The 27,997-nt window shown below is 42.0% G+C and overlaps 1 protein-coding gene across 6 annotated transcripts in view; it reads right to left on the bottom strand.

The window, feature by feature from the left end:
* TBXAS1 (thromboxane A synthase 1) overlaps positions 1 to 27,997 on the bottom strand; it is a 254,332-nt gene that overhangs the window by 5,933 nt on the left and 220,402 nt on the right. For all 6 annotated transcript variants that reach the window (XM_017804942.1, XM_017804943.1, XM_017804940.1 and 3 more), the window contains one exon: positions 2,137 to 2,225. In XM_017804942.1, the coding sequence (XP_017660431.1) occupies positions 2,137 to 2,225 (89 nt within the window). The remainder of the gene's footprint in view (positions 1 to 2,136; positions 2,226 to 27,997) is intronic.

A 27,997-nucleotide genomic window follows, 5' to 3' on the forward strand; every position in this document is an offset into this window, starting at 1 on the left:
TAAACTGCAACTTTACTGTGAATGTTGGATTTAGACTAATTTTTTACGAAAATTGCTGATGAGATGTATCTATCATCTCTAATTAAACAAGTACAAAGAATATGCTGGTTTGTTTTCAGGAAAAAAAAAAAGGATACCAAATATAGTTTTGAGTTTGTTTATTTGAGAAGCTCCCCCACATTGGTACCTGAAACTTAACAAGAAATGTAATATTAGGGCTAGGTGTTCTGCTGCAGCTGCCACTACAAAAATACAACTAATTCATAAGCTTTGGAAAACCTCATTTCACATACATGCATCAAAGACAGCCATGATGTTAGCAAAAAAACTCTGCAGTTTCCTCCCACCCCCTGATGACAGGTGACAGAGTAGGACTGTCCAGAGAAACCTCATTGTGACAAGAAGACTTAAAAAAGCCACCTGCCAAAGCCAAGCTTGGTTCTGTAAACCTTACAAAAAATTGTGTGTGGGTGTGCATGTGTGGTGGTAGGTTCTGATCTAGAACATTTGGTGCTTCAGTAGTCACTACAGATCCCAAATCTGTAGCCCAGAGCCAGGTGGGTGCCCTGCTGTCTCAGTCTGGGAGCTATTCCGTGGCACCAGCTGCGAGCACAGGGGCAAGACAATGTGCAGGAGCTCCCTTTCCTGCTTCCCACACTCTGCTTAAAAAGTTGAATAAAGATTTCAGTTTCAGGGCTGTCAGTCTGGTATCATTACAGAAACACATTCTTTCCTTGCTGTCACCCATCTCTCTTTCTCAGACAAATAACTAACAAAGGCTCCAAACCTGCAACAAAACACTGGCATGCTAAAAAAATACATTGACAAGCTATTCTTTTCATTCTTACATGAATTTGGTGATAGTGGAAACATGAGTTCTGCTGAAGAAAGTTCTCTGGATAGTAAGTTCATTAAAAAAAAGAAAACCAACTCATTTTATAACAAACTTGGCTGCTACTGATTTTTCCCCTAACTCAGCATTACCATTGTCATAGGCAATTAACATCTTTCAGAGGCACTGGGCTGTCCGATCCATTCCATATCCCTCAGAGTGTAAGCCAAGTCAATAAACAGCACTGAAAATGCCAACCAAAATTTCAGAATAACTTTGCTCCATTCTCATTCTGTTTCCCATCTGACAAACATTAATTGTTTCCCAGTGATATAGACAAAACTCAAAGACCCCTGTTGCTTTAACCAGCAAAACAGTTTCCACTTATGTGCCGTGTATAACACAGTAAAGCCCCATCACCTCATCCAGGAGCAAATATCTTTGACGTTTATTCTCTGAACAATCCAGCAGATGTCCTGCAGAAAAAAAATCTTGACTTCCAATCTTTGTGAACATATAGAAGAGAGTATGATTTAAAGTTTTTCTATTTTAAGGTGCTTGCAATCACAGGTTAAATTTTTCAAAGGCTCTCACAGCAAGCTCAGCTTTGGCTCCTTTCCAGTCATCTGAATTTTTCCTCCAGCTTCACGAGAAGCAGTGCAACAGGCTGATCACTTTGAAAAGTTCCATTCCTTAATATTTGTATTTGTGTTTGTGAAAAGTCAGAACTTCATCAAACAATCTTCTAAATTCTTTTTCCCTTCTTTTCAGTTCATCAACATAGTAGAATTAGTCTTGTGTGAATCAGGACAAAAGTTAATGGATATTGCCATTAGTTTAGCTATGTTAGTATAATGGAGTACTAAGTGAAAATGTGCTGAAGTTAAATACACATGTAATATACAGCTTTCTGGACATGCAACCCTCCACAGATAAGGGCCTTAATGACCAACAAGCTAGGGCAGGTCTTTGGTCTGTATCTCTGAAGCCTGATGCACACAGAAGAAGCAGCATCTGGCTTTCTAAGGCCAGGCCTGCTTCAAAATGGCTCCATCCTCTAACCTTGGGGGATGTGGAGAATGGTGAGGAAGCAACCTGGGCCAATCCGTTGTAAAAAAGCGCTTTAGAAATACCAGAATTAGCCAGCTTTCCTTCAGTAGGCCACATTATATCTTTCAAATGCACAAAGCAGTATTGATGTTGGCACAGAGACTAAGAGACCATAGGTCTTCCAACAACAGATTTCCATTTTATAGAGCTAGGGAGCTATCCTGCGGAATCAGAAGGAAAAAGACTCCAGATACCTGAATGCAGGTGGGTACATGCGCAATGTCTCTGCAATCACCATGTCCAGATAAGGGAGTTCTTGTACATTTTGGTAATCAGGGACCATCTGAAAAGGCAGAAAGAAAGGAACAATTATATTTTCTCATATTTAAGAGCCGAACTCATCTCAGATTAGCTTTTAAATCATCTGTTTTTTACTGGGCATCTTTCCTGTAGAAGAACTCGATGTCTCATCTAAAACAGTAAATGATAAAATTATACAAAAATGTGGGCAGTAATTAAATGTGTGTATAACATTCCTTTCATCATCAAAATGCTTTGGTGCACAGCCCAGATGAAGATATAATAATAAATCAACTTGCTAGGAAGTATTAAAAACAGGGCATTACACAGAGCATTAATAGCTACAACAGAGCTATTGCTTTATACATGCACCAAAATCTGCACAGGACCCTTGTTTCTTCCCAAAGACAAGAGCGCAGCTCACACTTTGTTCACAAGAAACAGCAAGTCCTGCAGTTACTCTTGTTGATGTTGGAACAAATCCTTTGCCCCTTCCCAGTTATAGAAATAAAGCAAAGAGCTAGTGCTGTGATTCCTGTGGAGGGGTGGAAATGGCACTGGAAGAAATGGGCACCCCGATGAGGAAACAGCAGGCAGTGGCAAATTGCTCTGCCAAGAAGGGGGGTGCTGAGGTACAGCTCAAATCCCACCTGGCAGGACTGCAATAGTGCCTGGGTAGAGAAGCCTGTTTCCTCCTGCGGCCACCCCTTGTTTAATGCTTAATTCTGCATAGTGGTCAATGCCTGAACCCACATTTTCATAAGTGTACAAAGCCACCCAGCCCTTGACAATGAGTGGTAGGCACTAAAACCTGAATAGGGCTGCAGCTCAGAAGACTTTTCACTCTGGAAGCAAAGAGACAATGAGAGACACCAAACCACGGGTGCCCACCAGCAGCAGTGACAGAACTCAGCACCTGGATAAACAGGGAATTTCTTCCAATGTAACCTTCCTTGGAAAGAGGATATTTTCCCTGTCTTATTCAGTGCTCTCAGCAGAGGGCAGCCAAAGAACATCGAATAACCTCATCAGGAAAGTGGAGTTTTGTTTTAAATTAGAGCATCTCCTAAAGACTGACACAGAGTAAATTGGAGAAAAGCACAGACGTCAGACTAGACTAAACCTTTTATGAAGATTTGGGGCCCCTGCCGTTCACAAAGGGGACTGGATTCCATCCTTCCTTTATTTACTACAGCACTTTTCATGTATAATGCATATTTTATTGAATTTTCATGCAAAAACATATGGTACATACTGAAAATACTAAGCAGAGAACAACTCCAGATGGTATGCAGAAAAGGCGTACAATAGAACAAGGATACCTTGCTGGATTAGGGTATCCCACTTATTCAGCACTAAGCCACCATGCACCATTTCACATTAGCTGATCTTTTCTAGGAAGGAAATAGATACATTCTATTATCCCCATTTTTTGGCTCAGGAAAGAAAAGCAAAACCAGAGAAAGTAATTTGCACAGGCTGAACAGAATCAGCACGTTTGCTCCTCTCTTAGAGAAAAAGATAACAACTCAGCTTGTCAATAGATGAAGTATTTTGTCAGTATATGTCAAATATTATCAATACAGGAAGTATGGACTACCCTGACAGCCTTTTTTATATTGCAGTGGTGTCTGCTAACTCAAACCTTTGGCTTAGGTCAATGGTTATCAGACAAAGGACTAGGAGACTAAAAGCCAAAAATGGCCACAATGTCATGAGAACCATGGCTGAAGGCTGTGTGAGGAACTGTGCTCCAATAATGTCCATGGCTAAAACCAAAGACAGGAGGATGATTTTTATCATCCTTGTTTTGCAGAAAGAGGGCTGAGGGCTGCGTAACTTTGGAGGGGGGAATTGGTGGGAGAATCAGTAGCAGAGGCTGGAAATGCAGGTTCAAATTTCAAGCCTTCATGGCAAAACTACCCTTCTCCATGCCCACATCTCCTTGATGCAAATGCATGCTGTGGTGAGTATTCTTTTATTTTTTTCTGCTAATTTTACAACTGTCTTTCAGAACCTTCCTCTGTTCTTTTTATACTGCTCTCTGCATCTCTTTGAATCCTGGCTAAGCATCTGAGTTCTGTCTCTGCAATCCATCCTGATTTCATGGCCAGGCTGGCTGAGGGAAGAGTTCAGGTTCAGAGAAAATGAGTGGTGGAGCCAAGAGCACACCAAGATGTGTTCAATTCTCTGAACCATGCTCTTTCCACTGGGCCTTTCTGTCTCTCTCATAATCCCTCTACTTACTTCTGGAGTCAATAATTAAGATAATTATATGGTAACCTGATATAATAAGTAGCCACTAAATCAAACCACACATCAGCAAATAATATAACACTAAATTACTGGAGCTTTGACTTGCTCTTTCAAATAGCTTCTATACCTTCAGGGGATTAGCAGTTCAGAAAACAAAACAAAGGTGTAAAAACAGCTGATTTTCCTTAAAAGAAAATTCCTTTTGCTTACATAAAGGGGGGTCGGTCAAATGGCAGCAGAGTGAACTCTGCTATCGTGAGCACAACAGACACATCAGTCATTTCCTACATCTGATGCAACTTAATTACTGGCACTTCCATGCTTTTAGCATCAAAGTAGTTGGACCTAATTTAGTAGTTGTTTGCAAGGTCTGACCTACAGCTGTGTAAAGTACACATCAGCCAAGCATCTCTATTTAGGAAGGACAGTTTGTTGCTTTTTTTTCCCTTTCAAAGAAAATATTTTCCATTTGTTTTTCCACTCCCTCTCTTAAAAATATGCCTTTAGCCAAGCACATTTCAAAGGAACGTAAATATGCTTTTCTCCCTAAATGTCTCTATTTATATCTATCAACTGCTGGCAGGTTTGCTGGGGTGAGGGTTGGTGTTGTGCAAACATGCCACTTTAACCCCCTGCAAAAAAAAAAAACAAACCAAAAACAACAACAAAAAGTATAAATTGTCTTGTACTGAAAATGAGGTATTTTTTCACTAAGAAAGATTCTTGTCTTTAACAAGTAGAGATGGGGTGAAGGAAAGACGTTGCATATAGTAAACCATCCTATATTTTAATTTTGCAGTCACTGCTTTGCACATCAGCTTTTCTTATGCTTTGTACAGCCTTGTAGTGTCTTTTCCTGTTGATGTGGAAGTGAATGGCCATGTAACATCTTGAGGTGTTTCTCTGCACACATGTTTCCCCAGTCTGATTTCCAGAGGTGTGATGGTACACCCTGGCTAATCCCAGACCGTTTAATCACTTCTGAGGGCCAGAAAGCTTCTAGTTTGGCTGCAAACTCTCCTTTATGACTGACAGAAAATCACAGGCCTTTATTCCTTAGAAAAAGATGGAAAATTAATTCTTCATCCCACAGAGTACCCTGAGGTGAAATACCAGCAGTGATTATAAAATTGCCTATGTGCTACAATGATGACACGTGTTTTAATCCCCATATAAATTCCAAGAGAGATAACTACCTTCAGATCCACCTCTGCTTTTCAGTATTGGTTTTAGCATTTTCTAGGCAGGCAAACCTATTTTTTGCCACCACCCTCAGTTAACTTTTAATTCTTCAATGAACAGCAAGGAAATACAAGTGCTGACAGGAGCGGTCTGGCCAATCACTCTGCTGCAGTTTGAGATGTTACTGTTACCAGTTGCTCGTTCTTCTTTGCTGGCTGTGGTTAGCATCACCACAGCCAAGTCAGCAGAAGGGAACATATGCCTGCACCTCAGTTGCTTCCATACAACGTCCAGAATGAACCAATCTTCAGTGACAGTTGAAGATGAGATACTAACTTTTCCCCAAAGTAGCTGATGAGTGAGGCACAGATCATCCTCCTTTACTACCTCTGTTTTGGGAATGGTAATTCAAAGTACACATCAGTGAATAAGAGATTTCCACTTATCCTATTGGTCATGGTCTAGTAATGCTCAGCATCCAGAAATGGAAAAAAAAAACCCAGAGAAAATTTTGTGTAGCTGACAGTGTGACGTGCACCTGAAATCAATTTGGAAGCAGCAAAGTCTGTGAGACCACATTCCTCATAACAAGTGCTGCTGAGTCATGGCCTGATACCGAACCAGCTGAGGTTTCTGAGAAATTGCAATTCAAATCTGATGCCTCATGGGCAGGTGTGGCTGTGACAAAGTCCATGTCAGAGGGATGACGTGCAGAGGCAGACCGTGAGTTATCTGTGTAGGCATAGTTACATAGTCCACATGGGCTCTCCCCCAAAAAGTAGACTTCGGATAGCAATAGGATAGGAGTCAAAAACAAGCCAGCATCACCCCTGATTTCTCTCACCCACCCCCCTTTCAAATTGCCAAAAGAGATATTCAGACAACAGCCATTCACAAACAGGTCAATAATGTTTCTTGATCAAATGGATCAAAAGCTGCTGATAGATCAAGGAATCTGCCTGGAGTTTTGACCTCTATTGGTCACCTCTAAGAGGTTCTCATCCCCTAACAGATCTAGAGCTTGTGTGCCTCAGCTTCTGAGAGGAGAAGAAATGCAAGACCAGGAAGTACAATGTCAAACTAGGTTTGCCCCATGACAACCTTCCAACAACCATATCAAGAAAGGAAAAGTTAGAGCCAGGACAGCACTCAAAATGTAGATCAACAAAAAAAAGGGTTGGGATGGTTTAACAGAAACCTATCTTTTACTTGCTTAAAGAAAGCTTCTCTCGTGTTTTACCACTTCTATGACACCATGCTGGAATACCTGTAAAGCACCAAACTAAAACCTCCCTACAGTCTCAGGCAGCAAGATAGGGATAAAGTTGATGAAGTAAAATTTCTTAGCTTTATCCTCAGAACTTGAACCAAACACCTAAAAAGTGCTTAAGACAGTCCCCATGCAATATTTACTGCAAATTCTTTCTTACTGGAAATCCTTTCTTTCTGTTGTCTGCGGTCCAGCCTGCACCTGCCAAGTGAGATGTCCCTTCGAGGCATGGCACCAGGCAGAACCAGCCCATGCTGTTGGGGAAACATGACCCTGAAGCTCCTGAGTCCCACTCATTCTGAAAGGCAGCTCATGGCAGAAGTTGTTGCCTTAAGATAGAAAAGAGCCTGCCTAAAATCACCAAGTCCCTGTTAGCCACTTCCAGTGACAGAGGCCTACAGAATCTTTCAGTAAAATATTAAATTCTTGACTATAGAATCAAGGACAAGGTTCAGGAATGGAAAATAGGACAACAAGCCTGATTTCCAGATTAAGATGTGGTAGTAAGAGGCTTTCTAAACTGCCTACCACTTCTGAAATTCTTAGAGCACACCTTGGTAGCACTGAAGCCTCTATCAGCGGCACTGTGCCTTCTCAGATACTCTCAGGAATGAACATTAAACCAAGTCTTCAGCTCCATCCCCTCATGCCTCTTTTCCCAGAAGCAAGGAAAGGCTATCCAAAACATGTATTCCTAAGCTTTTTTTTTATTCCTTTATTCCATGTGGGTTACCTACCACTTTTCTCATCTGCTTGGGTTGTCATTCAAATGGAAGTTTGTCAGACTCTCACCCCCACCCTCAGTGGATGCTCACTGGGTTTGGGAAAGTTACTTTGCTCATTGAGGCACTTCCCAAGATGTGACAACACAAAGTGCTTCAGACACGTCAAACAAATTCTTCCCAGCTCCTCCTAAAGACTGTGAGTGCCAAATAAATTTAGTATTACAGATCTCTGTTCAAGTCACCTACCAGTCACCATCACCTCTAATTCCACCTCTCTCTGGGTTTACTACCATGCAAGTCCACTCAGCATAGACAGAAGAAGGTGCTGATTTGAAGGCCACGTTCAGAGCTGGTGGGAAAGGCCGGTGCACCAGTTTCACACTGATAACCACATTACACGCAGACCTTGCAGCCAAACTCCCTCCCTTGCTTTGGTGCAAATCCACAGAGCTCCCTGGGGCTGTATCAGTGTAAGGGAGAGGAAAATGCGGTTCTAAGTATGCACCAAATAGTGCTGGGGAAAGAGCCAGAAGGTATAAGGTTACACCAATGTCAACTTACTTTAATGCTACTTCGCTTTTTGAATCAAAGACTTTAGCTCCTGACAGAAGACAGACCTGCATTACCTCCAGTGGCTTTCATGGTGCTAAAACGAAGTCTTTGTAGCATCACTGCTCACAAGGAAACTTCTGTGAGATAAAAATACTTCCTGAAACTGAACAGTGTCCCGAAACCAAACAGATAAACATAAAAGCTGCAACCAAAACAGTCAGAAATTCTCTTCCACCTACATTACTACTGACACATGGCAATCAGCAAGAACAGAACGAGTACCATCAGGTAGAAGATCCAGGAAAAAAAAAGAAAGTCAGAAAAAGAGAAGAAAACCGCTAAGGAAATCCTTTATGAGGCAAGCTACAAATGAAAAGAAACAAGAAAAAAACTTGTTTCAATTTTGGTTTTGTAAATTCGTCAACTTTACTTAATCCCAGATTCCCATGCCAAGAGAACTGTGTGCCCTCAAATGAAAATCAATTAAATAACTGTGAGACTGGGTGCCTGGAGTACTCTGCTGTCATGAAGGAAGGGCCAGGTCCCCAGTGTGCTGATATTGCCAAGCCAGGCAGCTTTTCATACACAAGTGCCCTCACTAGTTTTTATTTTTTTTACTTAGTTGGGTGGGGAAGAATAGCTCCCCTCTAGAAGTGGCTCCCTACCTGTATGTGATGCTTGCCTAGCTCCAGCTATTTGTGGATGGGGTATAATCCCTGGCCATGCATTGTAGCAAGCTAAGCTCATCAGAGGCACAGACATTGCCTCTTTCTTGCCTCCTTAAAAAACACTCAGCCCCCAGGAAATCGGCCCCGGTTCTCTCTGCAGCCCACCGAGGCTCAAAGTCTCTCTTTCTACACTTGTCTGACACAAAATTTCTACTTGGGTGGCAGAAATGCTGAATGGTGAAGGATCCCAGTGGGAGGGAGGCAAGGAGGAAATTAAACAGGAGAAAGGACTGCCAGAGGCCCAAAAGGCTGCGAAAGAGAATTATAAAACTGGGGTAGGTCTGTCCGAAGGGCATGTCACCAGTCCAAAGCACATTAACCACTGAAGTTCGTGCAAGACTTAATCCTTCCTGCCATGGAAGTGTCCCTTGATGGTTGCTGCAGATCTACAGGAATAAAGAGGAGGGATTTTTTTTTTCCCTCTCAGCAGACATTCATGGTATCACATAAGAGCCAGATGATTTAATTTAATCATTCCTGCTCCAGCTGGTATTTTCTGTATGGAGGTGACAGTGCTTTAAATTAGGGCCTTGCATATAAAAGGCCCGTGTGTTTAGTTTAATCAAATGTTCATTTCCTCACGTTATGTTTATAGTAAAGGGCATCAGCATGAATTTTCATTCTGCAAATAGAGGCTATCTTATGGGCTATGAAGTGAGGTCATCTTTGGTCGTTCTTCAACTCTATATCAGCCTTACAGACTGAGAGGTGACTCAGCTCCAGGCACGCAACTTGGGGAAATATGTCCTAGAGAGCACAGTCCAACCTATGAGGAGATCAGGAGATTTTACACAAAATAAATTACTTCTGTAATTCACCCTTCTTGAGCCACTGGCTGCTTAAGTCATTGGCTTCAGCAATTGCTGGATGAGACCTTTTCTGAATTAGTAAACAGGCAAACATTCATAGCAAAGAAACTGCAAGATTCTCTCATCACTCAGCGTAATTATTATTTGCTCCGACAAGGGCAGGTCAGTTTTAATACCATACAACATTTATGTTGTACCTGATGCCTTGAAAACATTTTATGTACATTAGGTGTAGTAAGACAACAATAAGACTTTGCCTTTCTGTGGTTGTTTTTCCCCTGAGGCTCACGAAGCATTTAGCAAACATTAATTAGTTGGTCATCTTCCAAATGCATGTGTGAGGTGCTCTTGGTAAATACTCCTTTCCTCTGCACAAGGGGCCAGCAGAGGTGCTGAAAACTGAGACCATCAATTTACAACCTTAAGAGTCGAGCACCCACCATCTGAAGCCTTCATAAGTTGCCTGATTTTTTTTTCAGCCTCAGTGTGACTCCTGTTCATAAATAGGCAAATACTGCTCTGAATGCATAGACTTAAAGTGACCAAAAAAGAAATAAATCCATTGCATGGCATTTAAATATGTCTTAAACAAAAAAGAGCTTTGTTTGGTTTCAGCTGCCAAAACTGTAACTCACGGTCCAGCCTGTCCTTGAGAAACTGGTGTTACTAACAGTACAGAACGTAAAATGTTTCTGGTCTCAAAGCTTGCTGTAGACTTCTGCATCTCCTACAGGTAATACAAGTAAAATCTACAGGTAAAAGCCATGTCCAGTCATAGCTCCAAATTTTAGCATGTGTCCTTTCTACAAAGCACAAAGGAAAAGTTTGTTCCTGTTGAAACTTCTCAAGTTTAACTGAAAAGATGAAAAATGGAAAAAGAAAGGGAAAAAAATTATTTTCTAACCAAAGCCATTCAATGCCTTTTCCTCTTCTGCTCCCTCTGGAAAGTGCTGACTGCCTTGGATACAACAAAGTAATTTGCAACTGGTATGTGAAAAAAACAGATAGTACTTGAAACAGCTTTTGTGTTTTCTTCCTCCAGTGCATGAAGAAGACCTTTTTAAAAAAAACAAAACTATATGCCAGTCGAAAACCCACTACCACAAGCTCAGTGGGGAGCTGGCTGTGAGCAGGGGTGTCTGCTACCATGACACTAACCTATGAAAAACCTCTCTAGATATTCAGATAAAGCTGTCTGCAACAAATCCTGACAGATGCCTATTCAAGGATTTCTTTCCTTTTATTCCCTTACTCTATCTCTCTCCATCTGGGAACACAGTAATTTTCCTAAGCCTGTTCACGCTTAGATTTAGTGAAGCCATCATGGTGTCATGTTCTGGTGCTGTTTTGTGTCTTTGCTCTCCTCTATCCTTTGTAGAGCAGCACGGCACGACTGTCCATCTGTTTATGATTTACTTCTCACAATGACTTGGTCCTGATTACACAGATAGTCACAGTAGGTTATTCGAGGTCCAACTGGACCTCTATAATGACACTCAAACTGTACCCAAGTTGTGGGAATGTTTCCAATCAAAAAAAGGCCAGTGGAAAAACTCCACCGGGACCTCCCCAAGGAGAGCCTTCCTGTCCTTAATCCCAAGAAGTATAAACAAAACTTTAAATTTTTATCTGGAATTCTTTTGCAATTATCAGTGTCCAAGTGATCCACAAAAACTGAGGAGAAGACAAGAAAAGACACCGAGACCGGGGTCTTTCTGATGTTTAAAGATGTATATTGGAGAAGAGATTATAAAGAATAGCATTCGATTCAGGAGACCACATCTTTCATGGTCTCCTTTAGCACAGACCTGAATCACAGAGTCAGACGAACTGCACCCACTTGCACCAGCTGAGGACAGAGCCTGGGGAGTGCAGGTGTTTGGGGGGGCACTGGGTACTGCCATGGGTAGGAAGCCCTTCCATGTGTACTGACTCACTGGCCCTTGTGAGCACATGGGAGTGAAGGGGAACAAAAGCACAACTCAAAAAGCTGCAGGATGAAGTCACAGGGTCAGCAGTGAGAAAACAGAGAATTCATTTGTAGTCTGAACAAGGTCATTTCTAGCATGTTTTAGGATGATATAAGACTTTACAGGGAAGGCAAATGGAAAGTATTGCTCATTTCTTCTGCTTTATGAGTAAGCTGCTTTGGCCTTTATTTATTTATTACCTCACAGTCCCACAACGTCCTGGTGTGAAGACCAATTTGCTGTTCTTTCTTTCTTGCTTCTCAAAAATACTTTCGCTTCTTAAACCTGATCCTTTCCTGTCTCAGGGCCTGGCTACCTCACTCATTTACCTCTGTATTTCCAAGGATACCCTTATTTTTACAATTTTCAACACCTCTCCTTTGTGCTGCCTTTTCACTTATGGCCACACTACTTTAATGTTCAGTATTTTATTCTTTATTTGCCTTTTTCAAAGCTCTATCCTGCATCAAGTCTCAAAAGTTCTGGAGTGCAGGGGAACTTGGCCAACACAGTGGCACCCACCTGGGTATGAGCCAGCCCTGACAGGGAGGCCACTCGATCCAGATGCCATTGAGACACAAAGGTGGCACCCACAAATTGACACGTCATAGAATCATTCAACACAAAAAAGCACTTTTAAGCCAGAAAAGTGCATAAACCATAGTGTTCTGCAGTGGGTTCACTAGCAGCTTTGCCCATATAAAATAACTAATAAAGGATGGTATCCTTTGCCCTTTTAGCACGAGTTGTGGCACAAATACCTATAGATATCTTAGATGGGCTAATCTGTGGGGAGGGATTTTCTAAGTACCAAGATGAAGCACAGCTGTAGGCTTTTTCTGTAAAGGGCCTGTCACACACATGAGAGCAGCTAGCATATTACCAACCCTGATCACTCAAACATTATGAGTGAGGCCCCAACATACTTAGAAATTGGCTGGAAAACACATGAGATTTATGACAAATAACAGTATTTTGAACTTCATATGCCTTCTGGCTTCTGAACTGGGATTCACGTTTTCAGTCTTACCTTTTCAACTAGAAACCTTTTTTACTTTACTTTTTTTATTGGTTGTCTATTGTTTTAATAATGAAATATGAGATTCTGGTTATACACCTGACTTCAGTGTTGAGTGATTTGAGAGAATACAAAACAAACACCAGAGACTTGCAGCATGATGGCAGGATGCCGGTAATATTCCATTTACAGAGCACCATGGGCCATCCCTGCCTGCCCTTTGGCCATCTGCTGCTAGTGCAGGTCTAAAATCACATAGACTTTTTTAAAAAAAGAAAAAAGTCTACAAGACCAGGAACTTCATGTGAATAAACATCAGAAAAGTGTGAGCTGCCCCTCAGAGTGCCCACAGTATTGTAGCACACATTTGGGGGGTGGGGGGTGCTGCAGGGTGTTACTACGAGGGGGGGACCTCAGGGATTATCCAACCTCCTCTTGAAAATGCCAAACTTGGTACCTTGGCAAAGTTTGACACAGAACGAAATTGAAACATGCAGGCAAAGTAATTGGGGGGGGAGAGGGAACTGTGCTGAGTCTATATATAGCATTCTGTTTCTGCTGAGTTCTAGGGGGAGGTGGGGAAGGGAGGAAGTGAGGGGGAGAGAGGGAAAAGAAAGATAAATTTTGGTCGTTGCTGTTATATGTAGACCCACTTATCTATGGCCGAAGCCTAAACATCTGTGTGATTCTAAATGAAGAAATTTAATTTAAAAGTAAAAAAAAATTAAAACCGGGAAGAAAAAAACCAGGGAAAAAACAGGACTTCTTGCTTCTCACACCTACCCTGATGTATAAATAGAGACTATCTGACTGATGAAGGGTGCTTATTATTTCTTTTACTTCTATGTGTATAAAGAAATCTACAATACTTTTTACAAAAAGGCAGGATAATTAAAAAGCCAATGGTATGTTTCTGCTATTTCAACTTTGCTGCTCTGGTTTAAATGACACCTTGCAATATCTCGACAGCCCCCATCATAGCCTCAGTCATATATTACTTAGATCGCACTAAAGAAAAAAAAAGCAGGGTGGAGGTTGGCTCAATTATGAAGGAAAAGATTTTTGAAAGCAGGTTACTTGGGATCATATTCTCATATTCTGCCTGCGTTACACCTCTTGTAAGAAATGTGCTGGTAAAAAGTGCAAGGGGATGTGATCCCCTTTTGCACCTCTTGCATACTTAGACCTGCCTTCTGCCAGTGTAACTTGGAGCAACCTCGCGGCTTTCCCTGCCTTAAGTCCCAGGGTATTTGTGATCCAGCTCAAAAGAGCCAGAGCATCTTGCACTTCTGTCCATATCCACTGCTTTTGCTAGCACATTCATTTCCTATTTCACATGACAGCACACTAAGAGAGATTGGTATTAGTACTTTTGGCCTCTCTTCATGTGCACACACACGTGTACATGTGCATTCTCTGTAACGCATCCATCTATTTGAAGTGGAATAAAAATGACTAAAAAATATATATAATCTTTAAATCTCAGAAGACTCAAAGTGTCAGTGCTATGAAGTCAGAAAATTCATTCCAAGTCCTATTTATCTAGGTCAGGATGTGGGAAGACTTTTTTTTGTGTTCTGCATATGCACGTCACCGCTTTTGCTCCCTGGTACTGCACAGGCTGGGAGCTGAAGAGCCAAAGATGACAGCTTGCTCCTTGCTTCCAGTGAACTTGATAGAAAAAATCCCTTTTGTGTTCCTTATAATGGAGTCTTTCCTCATTTTTACCATAAGAGATGCTTTGACCAGTATATTACAAACACCACGCTGACAGTGCCTATATGTAGCTCTGCCTCAGTGCCACATCACCATTGGCTCTTCTTTAAAGCAGAAGAGAAAAGCACCCTGCAAAGCAAGGAACAAGTTAACAAAAGGCTTCATTTATCTCCAGCTGATACCAACATGACAGCAAGAAATGCGGGGTCAGATTCCAGGCACATTATTGCGAGGGCAGGAGGAGTGCGGGGAGTAGCTGCTGCGTGGCACAACCATGGGGCTTGTTATCAGAAGGTCAAGTCCTGACGCAGCCTTCCAAGCAAATTTGGGAAAGTCTCTTCCTCTCCTTCAGCACTCTTAATAAGACCGATAAACCTTAATCATGAGATTGTGTGGATACTGCTGGCATGCTCAGTCGATGGCTGCAAATGATGCTCCTGTTTAAAGCCTGATCATTACATGGCACTAACAGCAAATCCCCTGCTTTTTTTAAGAAAAGATTTTATGTCATGAGTAAGGTCAAGTCTTGGCAGCTAATACTGATATTATACAAAATAAAGGTAAATCTTGAATGGAAAACAAAATTGTGGACAGACTACCAGAACAGAAATTTTACACATTCCTTCTGCATAAATAAAGAAGTGAACCTAACCTGTGATTAAAGCTTTGCTTTACGATGTGTAATTGCTGGGGGAAAAAAGTTGTAATAAGTGTTATACACTTACCCACACACCAGCCAAGGAACTCAGCGTTTGCCTACCTTAGCATGACCTTAGCATGGAAAAAATAGCTGTAATTTAAAGTTTAAGGGACCTGCCTTCAAAGTTAATCTATCTATGCTGTCCTTGGGTTCCAAACAGAGGTTGAGATCCATGGGAATTCTCCCTCTTCCGTGCACCTCTGACCTCAAATTATGAAGTGGGAACCATGCAGGGAAACCACTGCTGCTATTAGACCTCTGCAAGAGGAGCTGCACCAAAAGTGGTCCCTGAGCAGACACCACGATGGATTCCTGCAGCCAGTGTCAGGAATCAGAAGCCAGCTCATGCTGCTCTCAGGTCCCATGCTCCCCAAAATCCAGAGGGTGGGCTGTTGAGACAAGGCAAAGCCATTCCACTGCATGCGGTGCTACCCACACATCTCTGCTCCATCCTGGATGGTTCTTCCCTATTTGACTATTTTCTCCACCATGCACTTCTTACTTCGTTGAGGGGAGTTACTAATCAGGTGACCCAGGAGTGGTGGGGTTTCCTGTGAACCCAAGATTACTCCAGTGAGGGACAGAGCCAGTGCTTTGCTTGGTATTGGTGCACTCCTTCCTCACTAAAGCTGAAAGATGGCTCGTGTTCAGAGAGTGCTGCGCACGATCAGGCTCCAGACAGGATGCAGCAGGCTCAGCTTGGTGGGAAATGAAAGGAATATAGACTCTTTTGTCAGCTTGACTTGGTCTTAATAATGTTTAAATATCTGAAGGTCACTAAATTAGAGTTCAGAAACTTGGCACAAAGGCCTTTCTCTAAGATTATCTAGGTTTACTGAAGTAAGACAACAAAACAGAATAAACTGAACTGAGCAAAACCAACAACTGCTGCTGAGATGTTATTTTTCTCATTAAGCCTATATGCTGAGCCTATAGAGAAGGCAGCATTTCCTGTCTCTCTTGCTGACAGTTCAGTATTAGGGCACAAAGGCAGGTCACTGTCCTTGGCGATGCGGTAAACAAAGATAAGAGCTGAAAGCAACAGAATATTTTTTTAACCCTGATAATTCACTCAGTATAAATTCCATTGTGGAGAGATTTATTGTTTACTTAGAACTCCTCAGAAGAGCTCCTTGAGAATGCGATGGACACAAAACACACATTTCAGCTGAAAGCATTGGCTAGGCCTCCTCAGGGCATCTGCTACTTGTCCCTGGATTCATGTGTATGAAACGTAAGCAAACCTGCCAGAAAAAAGCAGTCTCAAATATTTGCCCAGACCTGCTTGTTATCTGGGGGTGGGAACTTAAACAGATGTCTTCAACGGGCAGCCATGCTCATGAAAATGCTTTGTCAAAACAGAAAACACCATTGCTTTCCTTCTCTGCTTGCAAAATGTCTGCAGCAGAGCAGCACAAGAGTGAAAACCATTGGTGTATTATTTAGTACTTAGTAGAAGAAGGATCAGTCTTCCCTCTGCTTGCCCCAAATAAAACTCCCCATTTTCCTCCCCTCACAGCACATTTCCCTAAATGCAGACAATACCACACCACTACAGAGGGAAGCATGAGAGGACGTCACCATTGCCAACAGCAGAGACTGCCTTATCTTTTCCATGTAATGGTTCAGAAGCTTAAAGCAAAGTAAAAGTTTAAGCATTTGCTGATTAGCCATGTAGGGCATCAGATGAGAATTTGGGAGCTGTGGGTGCTGCCACAGATGAGGCCACTTAATCCCGCTGTGGCTCCCCTTTCCATTTGGGAAACAGAAATAAAACCTCTCCAGCAGATTGCCTGGGACCTCTGAAAGGTGCATTTGGTAGTCTTCCCCCAGGAATACCAGATAACTTCAAAGCCAATCGGATCAAATTCAGGCAAACTGCCCCCCAGAAAAGCATAGAGTCAGGACTGGAAGAACAACAAGGAATTTCTCGTGGTTAGTGCCATATGTTTTACCTTCCCTACCTTTTTATAGGGTCTCTGGATCTCAAAAGAAACAAGAAGGTTTGTTGCGATGCTGGTTTTCAACATGTGTTTACTGGGGTCATCCTAGGATTGGCAGAGATGGATTGCCTACAGCCTTGGGCTGTGCTATAAAATGGATTGTGAGTTTAAAATGTTTCTATTTCATTTTCTGAAAGAACTATAAGCTTAGCTGTTGCTAAAGTTTCTAACAGCATTCTTGGGCATAGCTTTTGTAACCTGATCTCATCTCTAGAGCCTCCATTACTCTTTGACCATTCTGACTAGCCCCTCTATTTTCCTCTGAGAAGTTAAGAACTCTTCTTTGCTCTCACAGCACCGCAACATCCATAGGACACACATGTGCATGTTCCTCTCCCGTGTTTTCAGACCACCACTACTATTGCTCAGTGGGTACCAGTTGCTCTATTGCTTGCAGCAGGCATGTTCTTGCTCTTTTTCAGCTGTTCTCAGAACCTCTCTTTAGCAGTTTTCTTGCCAGATAATCTGGCAACTCAAAGTATAGAAGCGAGTTCTGTTATCTGTTCCAAGGGAAGTTTTTCCAGGAGCACTCAAAGATGTCAAAATCATGGAAAAGTTGTTTACAAAGGTCAGTACACATGGCATCAGCATACCATCCAGCTTCTGATACTGCGGTCAGCCAGGGTTTATCAATATAAGGGTGGTTCTTGTTGCAGAAAAATAATTTCATTGAGACCAGTCAGCCCACAAACAGAAGCTGAGCGGTTGTGGAGTCCTGAAGAAAACAGCAGTAGAATTAAGCTATCCCTCTGTACTGTCATGCAGTCATGGAAAAGGAGAAATATGCCTATAGTCATCACATGTTATCTGATATGTGCTAGAGCAGTATGTACTGATGGATGAACAGTGCTGGGGTTATACCTGACTTTCAGAATTGGAGGTAAATTCAAGCACAGTCTACTTAAAGACACTGGATAGCAAAATAAATCAGGAAAACTACAAGGCAACATTTACTGCCTCCTTTCACTGGAGCCATTTGTCCCAATACAGTGAGGAGAATAAACAATATTACCAGGACACTTTTTCCAGGGAACTGTATCTATGCTATAATACATCTTAATGCAGATATACAATAACTAATGCAGATATACAATAACTAAAGCTGGTTATGAATGCTGGTGGAAGAACCATACGGTACATCTGTCCTGTGTAAACACGAGGCTTCTAAAAGCAGCAAACAACACCCCATCCAGATATGTAAACAGAACACGCACTGCACAAACTAGTGCTACTGCCAAGGGGTATTGCTCCAGCAATGTCCCCATGGATCAACACTGGAACATGCCTTGTCTGCCATTCCTCAAAAAGAACTTCTTTTTAAAAGGAAACAAAACTCCAAACTTCAGTGCAATGTCTGAAAAAAACACAGTAAATGGATTGTACGTCGTGTAAGTTGCATAGAAGAGAAAAGGAATCAGCCCCTTTTAAACAGTGGTTACAGAACCAAGTCATAGAGCACATCCCCTGATGGCAGACTTGCCTAGTTTGGCTAATAGACTGTTTTAGAATTTGTGTATCAGACAAGAAACAAAATTAAAATATAATGTAAAGGCATTATATCAAACTAAAGATGCTTGTACTGAAAAAAAGAAGTTATACTGATAGAAGCAGTTTTATATTTCTATACTTCCATGTATGCTAGGAAGTTGCATGACATTAACTGCATTGGTTTCTAAGTTAATATAGCTATCAGCTATAGCTATATGATGTATATACATGAGTATAGCTATATACACATGTGTACACCCACCCACATCCTGTTCTCCCTTCAACACCACACACAGAAATTCACTCTTCTTTTCTATAAGAGCAGCCATTTCTGTGATCTGTAATACAGAAAGGGCAATTTATATACATTATTTTTCAACAAAGATCTAATTTAAAAACAAGATGAAAAAGAGGATAGAATAATAAGGCACCCATCCACACGGTATTAACTAAAGTTTTCTATGACAAGCCACTCCAGAAGTAAGCATCAGAGTCCCACACTATGACACACACTCACACAAACACATGCGTGCACACATGCACACACAAAGGCGAGACTAACAGTTATTTGTATTTCCTACTCTGAGAGACAGGAAACCTCCCTTTGCATCTGCTTTTTTCTCACTAAGAAGAAGAATTTTAATTACAGACACTTGGCAGGAAGCCAATTTTGATTTTTTTTTTTAATGACATCTGTCTAAGCATTTTTAAACTTCCTGCTCAATGTAACTTCCTTCATTTTATAGACCAACACCCAGTTTCAGCAGAAAAGAAAAGGGAGTAGCAAATGATTTATTCATTTTTCATGTTAACTCTTATCAGGTATATCAAGCAGTTCATTGTTCTGAGAACCGATGGTACAGAAAGCAGATTTACAGGGGGAATTTAGGACTCAAGCAGTCTGGGAAAGGATAAAAAAAAAAAGAAAACTCATGCATGGAAAAAACCAACACAGTTGTAACTTAACCCTAAAACAACTCAATGGTTCCTGTTGTGCAGACTGATTTTCCTCAGTTCAGCTATGCTTTTGTTCATGAAAAAAAAAAAAAGAGGGTTGAGAATAGGGCAAAAGTTAGGGCAACATTAAATGATTAAAACTGAGAACATGAGGCATCATGGCTAGTGGATGCCCCCTATGCTTGGCACTGGACAAATTCCTGCTGCATCAGTGAAGCTCCTCTGGCCTTGGAGAGTGCTACAGAGGTAGAGTCTGGACTTAAAGTCCACATCCCAAGGTGGCACAGCCTCCTGCTTCAGTCAGGTAATTGGGACAGGAATAAGGAATCCTAGAGTGCCTCTACCAAAACTGAATGCAGAAAAAGCAAACATTTAATTTTCAGATGCTGAGCATTAAAACCACCTTCCCTTCTCTTCCTTTCATTCCTCAATTAGTCATGGCTTACAAGGCTGTATTGCATGGCTTGCTGTTTTCCTCCTATACAAGAAGCATGGTGAGCTGAGAGGTGAAAGAGAGAGGACAAAAACCTGCCAGAGAAGGAAAGCTGAATAATGCAGGAGCAGGGAAAGGAGAAAATGCAGGAGCAGAAAACAGGAGAGATGCATTAAAAGTGAGTGCCACGGGATAGAGGGAAGGAAGCAAGGACAGAAGAAAAGGTGGACGAGATAGCAGGCGAGCCACCCTGCCAGCACTCAGGGCTTTTCAGGTATCTCAGCCTTTCCCTGAGATTCAGCAGGGAACCACAGCTCTTGGGCTAGGGGAAGGCTGGGGCCCAGGCTGTGCTGGGGAGCAGAGAGCAGGAGAGCTGGTGAGGAGCGTGGAGGTGCACGTTTTACGCGTCCTTCTGGCCCCCCATTCCCTGCTGCGTTGGAGCTCGAGCCGCAGGTGCGTACCCACACCTGGCTAACGAAAGTCCCAAAGGGATGGGATTTACAATACATATCTGAAATGCAGCTGGTGTTATCTGTAAGAGTATCTGTCTCGTGGCTGGCCCCACTGCTGGGACACAGGTAAGCCTAATGAATTGTTAATGCCTTGACACCAAAGCTGCATTCTCATTCTTAGCACTAGACAACCTAGATTTTATTCTTTTGGCTTACATGTTTTCTTGAGCAAGGTAAATCATCTTTCAGGATACACAAACAATACAACACAACTGACCTGGGAAAACTAAGTCTCCCTCCTGTACATTCTGCCTCTGTGGAGACCTAACCTACAGTCATCTCCTGAAAACACTGCAAAAGTTTCCATGTGATTTTTAATTTCCTGGTCCTAGCTGGAACCCGAACTGTGAGTGCTGCAAGTCTCTGAAGGAAAAATTGGTATTGTCAGATTCTGCCCTAATTTTCCAAGATCCAGGAGTTTCAAAGAATATCTCAGGTCTTTAAGTGTTTGGAGACCTCAGTCTCACAAGTGGCTGACTGCCTTCTGACTTGAGTCAACACAGCTGGAAAATGGAGTAAAAAAAAAACAACCAACCCTGAAACCTCACTGAAAACCAGATGTTGCCATTGAGCAGAGCTACTGTGCTAATAAAACACTAGCACCCCTGCGCTCCCCGAAACAAAATTAATAGCCCTAATAGATTTCCCAAACTGTGCTTTATGTCAGAAAAAAATTAGGAGAAAATTTTTTTAAGGCCTGAAGCACATTGTGGAGAGGTATGATTCTGGTGCTGACACTGGAATTACTGTGCAGCAAAGAAGTTCTCTATTTTTAGGGAGGACAGGCTGTGTTTGCTATTTGGCAGGAAGCGATCAGGACCAGTGATTGCAACATTATTGCTGGGCCTGTGGTCAGCTGGATATGAATGATGTGTCATAATACATGGTTTGGTACGGTGGTGCCGAACACATGAATGCTGCTGACGTGTGCCCAGTGTTGTGTGCCACACAGTTTAAGCAGGGTCAGGAGTTTATGTGTACCCCCGGGGCATACAGTGTCTCCCAGTGGTTCTCATATTGTAGCTGTAAAAGAAAACATTTCAGTGCCGTGGGCAGCAAAACAAAGTTTTTGGAGCAGTTTTGCTTTAAAGACAGTGGAGTTTCTTTGCATACTCTCATCAAAGATATTTTTCGGTCAACTACAAATACAGGATGTAGATGCATGATGTGATATGATATATACATAGGTAGGCAGGAATGCATGCAAGAGCTGAAAAACAACAGTGGTTTGTTTAAATGCCCTGTTTCATCTCATCCAGCCACCATCCCATTATGAGCCACAGGGGGTCAGCTTTCTGAGGCCACCAAGACGTCAACAGTGGGAGAAAATGTTCACTCAAATGCCCCTGGGGTTGCTCTGAAAGCAGTCACTGACATGACATCCACAGCCCTCTGCAACAGAAGCAGCAGCGCAGATTTCTTAGCAGGCTACTTGAAGTTGCCACAAACTAGAGAAAGCTCATGTCTTTGGAGAAAAAAGCTGATCTCTCTCTCTGCTTTCTGTCGTGCACAACATCCCCATCTTTTGTCCTCCCTTGGCACAGCTGATAAAGGTCTTTAGGACTGATGAAGAGTGCAGACAAGACTCACGCACCACGTGGTCGCAGACAACGTGCCCTGCGCAAGTGGGATCGCGTTGGTTTGGTCTGAACCAGAAGCCAAGAGAAAAATGGGTTTCACTCCACGCTGTTTTGCTGTGATAGAGCCCTAAGACCACTGGCAGTACTGACTGGTTGCAGCACTAAGTTTAGGTTGAGTCACTGATATGACTTAGACTACTATGAACATCAATGGCAATAATCTGTGGGTGGCTTACATTTAGCAACGATAGCAAAAGTAAAGCCAAATTAAAAGTGTAAATATGATGAGGTGTTTCAAATGCAGAGCTGTACATTATAAATAATGTGCTGAACGTATCCTGTGCTCTGACGCTTAACAAAATAAAAATATGGCACCTTTCAACTAGTAATCTCCAGCCATTTTTTAAAAAAGAGATGGGAAAGCTGACTCATGAAAAAGGTATAATGTTTTGCTTAGGGTCAGAGATCACAAATTCGAGGCTAGAAAAATCAGTTCCTTAAGCTAATTCCCTTGCTTTGTCACCAGATTATATCGGATGCAGTACACTCGAGCAGTAAATTTTGACTTCAAAAAACTCAAGGGCATTAGCAAATTATAATTAAGCACACATTCTGCAATGAGATGAATTGTTTTTATAATAAGAGGCAGCAAAACCTAGTGCCTATAAATTGCACATTGTAGGAGAAAATTACTCCTTCTTAGAGACAACAACAAATACTTTTGGCAGATTTTGAAGATACAGATGTGTGTGTATGCCTGTGCGTGTTTAGAATACAGTAAAAGCAATAACAGCCTGGCTGCCCTCACTGCTATGCACCTTGATGGGAAAGATAAGTGATACTAGAATCAGAAAACACTTCAGGGCCTGGCTTTATTCAAAAATATACAGTATTTTTTACATTAAGATTGCTAAACATGTGAATTGTATTTCCTGGAGTGGATGATTTAAGCAGAAGCCCCAAAGAGACACCAACTGTCTTTGATAACTGCATAAACTGCATTGACACTCAGCTATTGTTTCTTTGCAGTTAGATGCTGAATGCAAATCAGCTACGACATACCATATTCAAACTTTGAATGAGATGCTAGATTGGGACAACCCTCATAAATAATTTTTTTGTGTGTTAAAGGGCACTGAACATGTAAAGCTCTCATTCACATTGGTGTAGATTGCCAGTGGTTAGTCCCTTTAACAAACCTAAGCAACTATTTAGGTGCTTAAATATAGAGTTAGGGGACTAACTTTAGGCACCCATGACTGAAAATATCACCACTAAATACTATTTGGGCAGGCTGATGCTGAAATACTACTATGAGTTTTTCATAATGTCATGAAAAAGTAGGAGATATAACAAAATCATAATAATATGTTCTTTTCCCTAATGCCCTTTATTTGAGAATCTCAAACACCCATTAAGATAAGCATGCTCTATTTACCACATGAACTGTCTGTGGTCTTAGAGCAAGTCAGAATTTAAGAAAGCCAGAAACAAGGAGTTCAAATAACATTTCCCAGCTACCACTTCCCTTTTCCTCTCTGTTTAGAGGTGGATGAACACACATATTTGCTATGGTCCTTCTGAGAAGGCCAACATCAAACATTAGAACAGGCTGCCCATGGAAGTGGTAGAGTCACCATCCATGGAAGTATTTACAAGATGTGGCCTTTAGGGACATGGCGTAGATAGACTTGGCAGTGTTAGGGTTACGGTTGGACTTGATGATCCAACCCAAACTATTCTGTGATCATGAATTCCATGGTCAGGGTTGAGGGCACACCACAGTTTAATCAAAAGGGAACAATATTTTCATCTTGGAGTTATCTAAAAAACCCTCATACTGACAAAGGAAATAATTGTATTGCTCACTGTGCACTTTACTAATTTGTTCTCCTTAAACCAGCCCAAGCTATCACCTTCTCCTGGCAGGAGGGCTGGTCAAACATATGCTTTTGCAGATGATCCCAGTGCCAGCTGGCACAGGGTAAGAGGGGCAGTCATGCACAAAAAGCCTGGCCCACATCTCCTCCTGACTTTGAAGATGTCACTGTCTCTGTCACCCACCCACTCCAGCTCTGTTTCTACAAGTAAGCCATGAAATGGTGGGTCTGCTTTTAGACTTGCCACTCTGCTGGGCAGCCATGTCTCTTTTTCCACCAGGGTGCAGCTATTAGAATAAGCTTATTAGAGCTTCTGGAGCGGTACTGTTGATTAAGCAGTTAAACTACAAGCCGCTATATCAATCTAGCAAACAAAGCCCTTGTTGTTCATTGATACACCAACAGTACTGAAGTGGCAAGCATCAGATAGAGAAGAGAGCTAAGGGACATCTCAGCAATCATTAACTTTACAGCTACATGACTTCTTACATACTTTAAAAAACTGAGACACAGGTGTTTACACCCTCAAAATCTTACCCTCTTCCCATTGTACCTGTACAATCGAAGTTTGATTACCAGGAGCCAACAGCCAAAGCTGCATGAAGACTCCCATGCAAGGTCATTGCTGGCATCTTCCTCCTGGCAGCAGGAAGGGCTGGGTGTGATGGGCCTCCTGCCAGAGGTCTCTGGGACTGTTCCTAGCTCAGTGGGAGGACAGTTGCAGTCCTTTCAGACAGTCTTTCTCCATTGCAAACAACCTGGGCTCTTCCTGTGGGAGCTTTAGCTCTGGCTAGTTCAGGGAGTGAGAAAGCAGACCTGCAAGTTTAATTCAGCCCACTCACCAGCAACAGGATCTGAGCCAATACACATCCGGTGCCAGGCACAGAGGTAGTACACACTCTGCACCCAGGGCCAGGACATACCCCTGCCACTACAGCAGCACAGCCCAGAGAAAGCGCTAAGTCCTCATTAACAGTGTGATGAATCTCATCTGGGAGACAGACAGCATGATGAACAGAAAAAGAAGGCCTGCTGGCTCTGATAGTTCAAACCCAAATGGTCGGTTTGAACTCCACAAGTCCTGAAGGTGCCCTCCAGCAGACCAGGGAGTGAGCTGAACACCAGTCCTGGATGGCACTTGGAGAGCACAGGGCTGCTTCACTTGGCATCTGGCTGCTTGTGCTTAAAGCAGGACAGTTTGGGCTGATGGGGATTGTAGATGGAAAAGGGTCAGCCCTTCCTTTTTCACTACCCTCTCTTCTGTTCCCCCAACCTTCTCCATGAGCAACTATTAACAACACACACAGACCCTGCTCAGTGACAGAAACTGCTGCAGCAGAAAGATTGACCGAGACGGGGGAAAACTGCTTTTGCAAATTCAACTACCCAACTTTTAATAATATAAACAGCTTGCCTTGCTGAAGCAGCAAAGCTGGGCATTGATGGGTATGTCTACTTCCATTTCACAGAGGAATTAAAAGATCACTGGCATCAGCCTTTGAACAGACGACCGTCTCTTCGTTTGTGCTGCTGGGGCTGATACTGTGGGCACCAAGCAGCTGGCACTGAGCTCTGGGCATTCAGACCTGCTCAACCTGCAAGCTTGTCTCACCTGAACGAACTCCTAAACCTCCAGATTATTAAATGCAGATAATCCTGCATGAATTCATCCTTTTCTTATTCCCACCACGGAGTGGGCTCTTACCTTTGAGAAGGTGAGGTCCACCCCCACCAGAACTTTACAACCTTTAGTAAAATCTTTGTAAGCACCATTTCCACCTTTGCTAAGTGGGGACAGTGCCCCTGGTAGCACCCAGCCTGGCACCACCACAGTGGAAAGGATGCAGGACCCGCACAGCAGTCCACAGCAGGGTTTTTCCTGACTACTCATAACCTCATAAAGACAACATATGCCAACATGGGCTGAGCACGAACATAGCACATTGCAAAACCTTACAAGGTCCTTTAAAAGGCAATTTTTTTGTTTGTTTGTTTGCCAGCATAACAAACTATTCTCATCTTGTTTACACTGTTTGGATAATGAATAATCTGTATGTTTTTGTCTTGCACAATAATGCTCTCTCAAACCTCCATTGCTTTATTTGTACACACAAAGAAAGCCTAAGATCTGCTACAAAATTTGCCAGTGAAATCTCCACTAGTTAAGAATATTAGAGCCACCTCTGCTACCACATGAAACAAGGAAATGTCATATAGGGGTTGACTCTCCCAACTCAGCTTTAGTCCAGTGGCAAACAAAGTTATTAACAGTCCAGACAGCATAAATAGTTATGTACCTATTTTTAAACATCTGTAATTATCACTCTGCTAACTATTAGTTTGCTTCTTTAGACTTTTCCAAATAGGCTTAACTAGGACATAGTATTTATTTCTCATTTAATCCCAGCTATTTCAATTGGAAAAAGGTGGCTGCAAAAGGTGACTTATTTGCAATGCCACAGTATCTGTCAGTATGACATTCTGATTTAATACAGGGGTTATAGGGTAGGTATGCTTTATTATGCTCTGGACATTTCATGACACTTGCAATTATAGAATTAATAGTGTTGATGTTAGGAATTAGAAATAAACAATAGTTCATTTGATGATTGATATTCACTGAAAACAAGATTATCCTTAATGTAATTGAATAATTAGTTATTGATGAATGACTCATGATTAATAACAATTTACCTGCCTTTGCAAGATTTTAAGGATCCAGTATTCATTATTTTCAATGGCACTGAAGAAATGAAGAACATGCAACTGTTAAATGTCATTATTTCAACATTATGATTTTTAAAAGTAATTAAAAGATCTTCCTAATACATTACAATCAAAGCCTGCCTCAGTAGAGATGGTTGCCCTCTGCCTCTGGGCTACACACCCCTCTCCATTGTGAACCCTGTGAGCCTGAGGCTTTGGGCCAGGGCTTCAACTGGCACAAATCAGCATAGCTTCTTTGAAGCCAGTGACACATATAGAAAAAAGTTCAATTTAACTGGGTATTTATAGAGGTCACTGAGATTATTTACACTTTGTAAGGAACTTGGATGCTGAAACTGTGGGATCAATTTAAAATACCAGATAAATAGTTAACAGTTGTCATCTAATCGATCAACAATGGATGCATAAGGATTGATTTATATGACATTACATCACAGTATCATATCACATCTACGTTAATAGTATCCAGGAAGGGCACAAGGAAGTGACCATGTTTCTGCATGTCAACATCTTATGAAGACAGATGTTGCTAAAACACTGACTAGGTTTTATCCCTGTTGCTTTTATTTTTGCTTGCAAAAGGAAGAGTGAAGGGACTTTGATACTGGCAAAAGAAGCTGTTCAGAAACATTCTCAGGCTCACAGATGCTACATCCACTTTCTTAAGACAGTCATTCCTTCATTTTGGTTTGATAATCAGTGCCTTCAGTCTTAATCCAGTCCTTGACCAGCCCAAAGACCTCAGCGTGTTTTAATGAGGGGATGAGGAATGCCAGATTCATCACCACACACATTTTAGCACTGACAGCAAAGCAGTTCATTCATTCAGCACTGAGCATCACTGGTTTTCTGTCTGTATTCAACAATGCAATGGATGATGGGATCCCTCCCAAGAATATAAGAAAGGACCAACTAGGTGGAAAATAAAGGTGCAAACACTATAGGTTTCCAAAAGCACTTAATCTGGCCGAAAAAATCCCGCTGCAGTTGATTCAAAAACTCTCCTAAAATTCTTTTGTTCTGCATGCCTCTGCAGGACAATTTCTCCTTATTGAGCCTGCTCTATTCCCTGTGTTTGCATGGAAAGTATTTCACTAGGCTCCTTTCAACCCCCCACCCCTAAATCCTAATTCAGAGGCGTACCTTGTCCCTTCCCTACCCTCTTCTCCCCAGAGCATAATTTAAAAGGAAAAAAAAAAAGTAATTTACAAGGTGGAAGTAATATAACAAATGATGCCTTATGGGGAAACCCCACTGCTCTAATAAAGAACTAGTAGGATCTTGGGATCATTCCTTGTTGGGGAGGGTT

Source organism: Lepidothrix coronata, unplaced genomic scaffold (genome assembly GCF_001604755.1).
Source record: "Lepidothrix coronata isolate B3197 unplaced genomic scaffold, Lepidothrix_coronata-1.0 Scaffold10, whole genome shotgun sequence".
In the NCBI taxonomy this organism is placed as follows: Eukaryota; Metazoa; Chordata; class Aves; order Passeriformes; family Pipridae; genus Lepidothrix; species Lepidothrix coronata.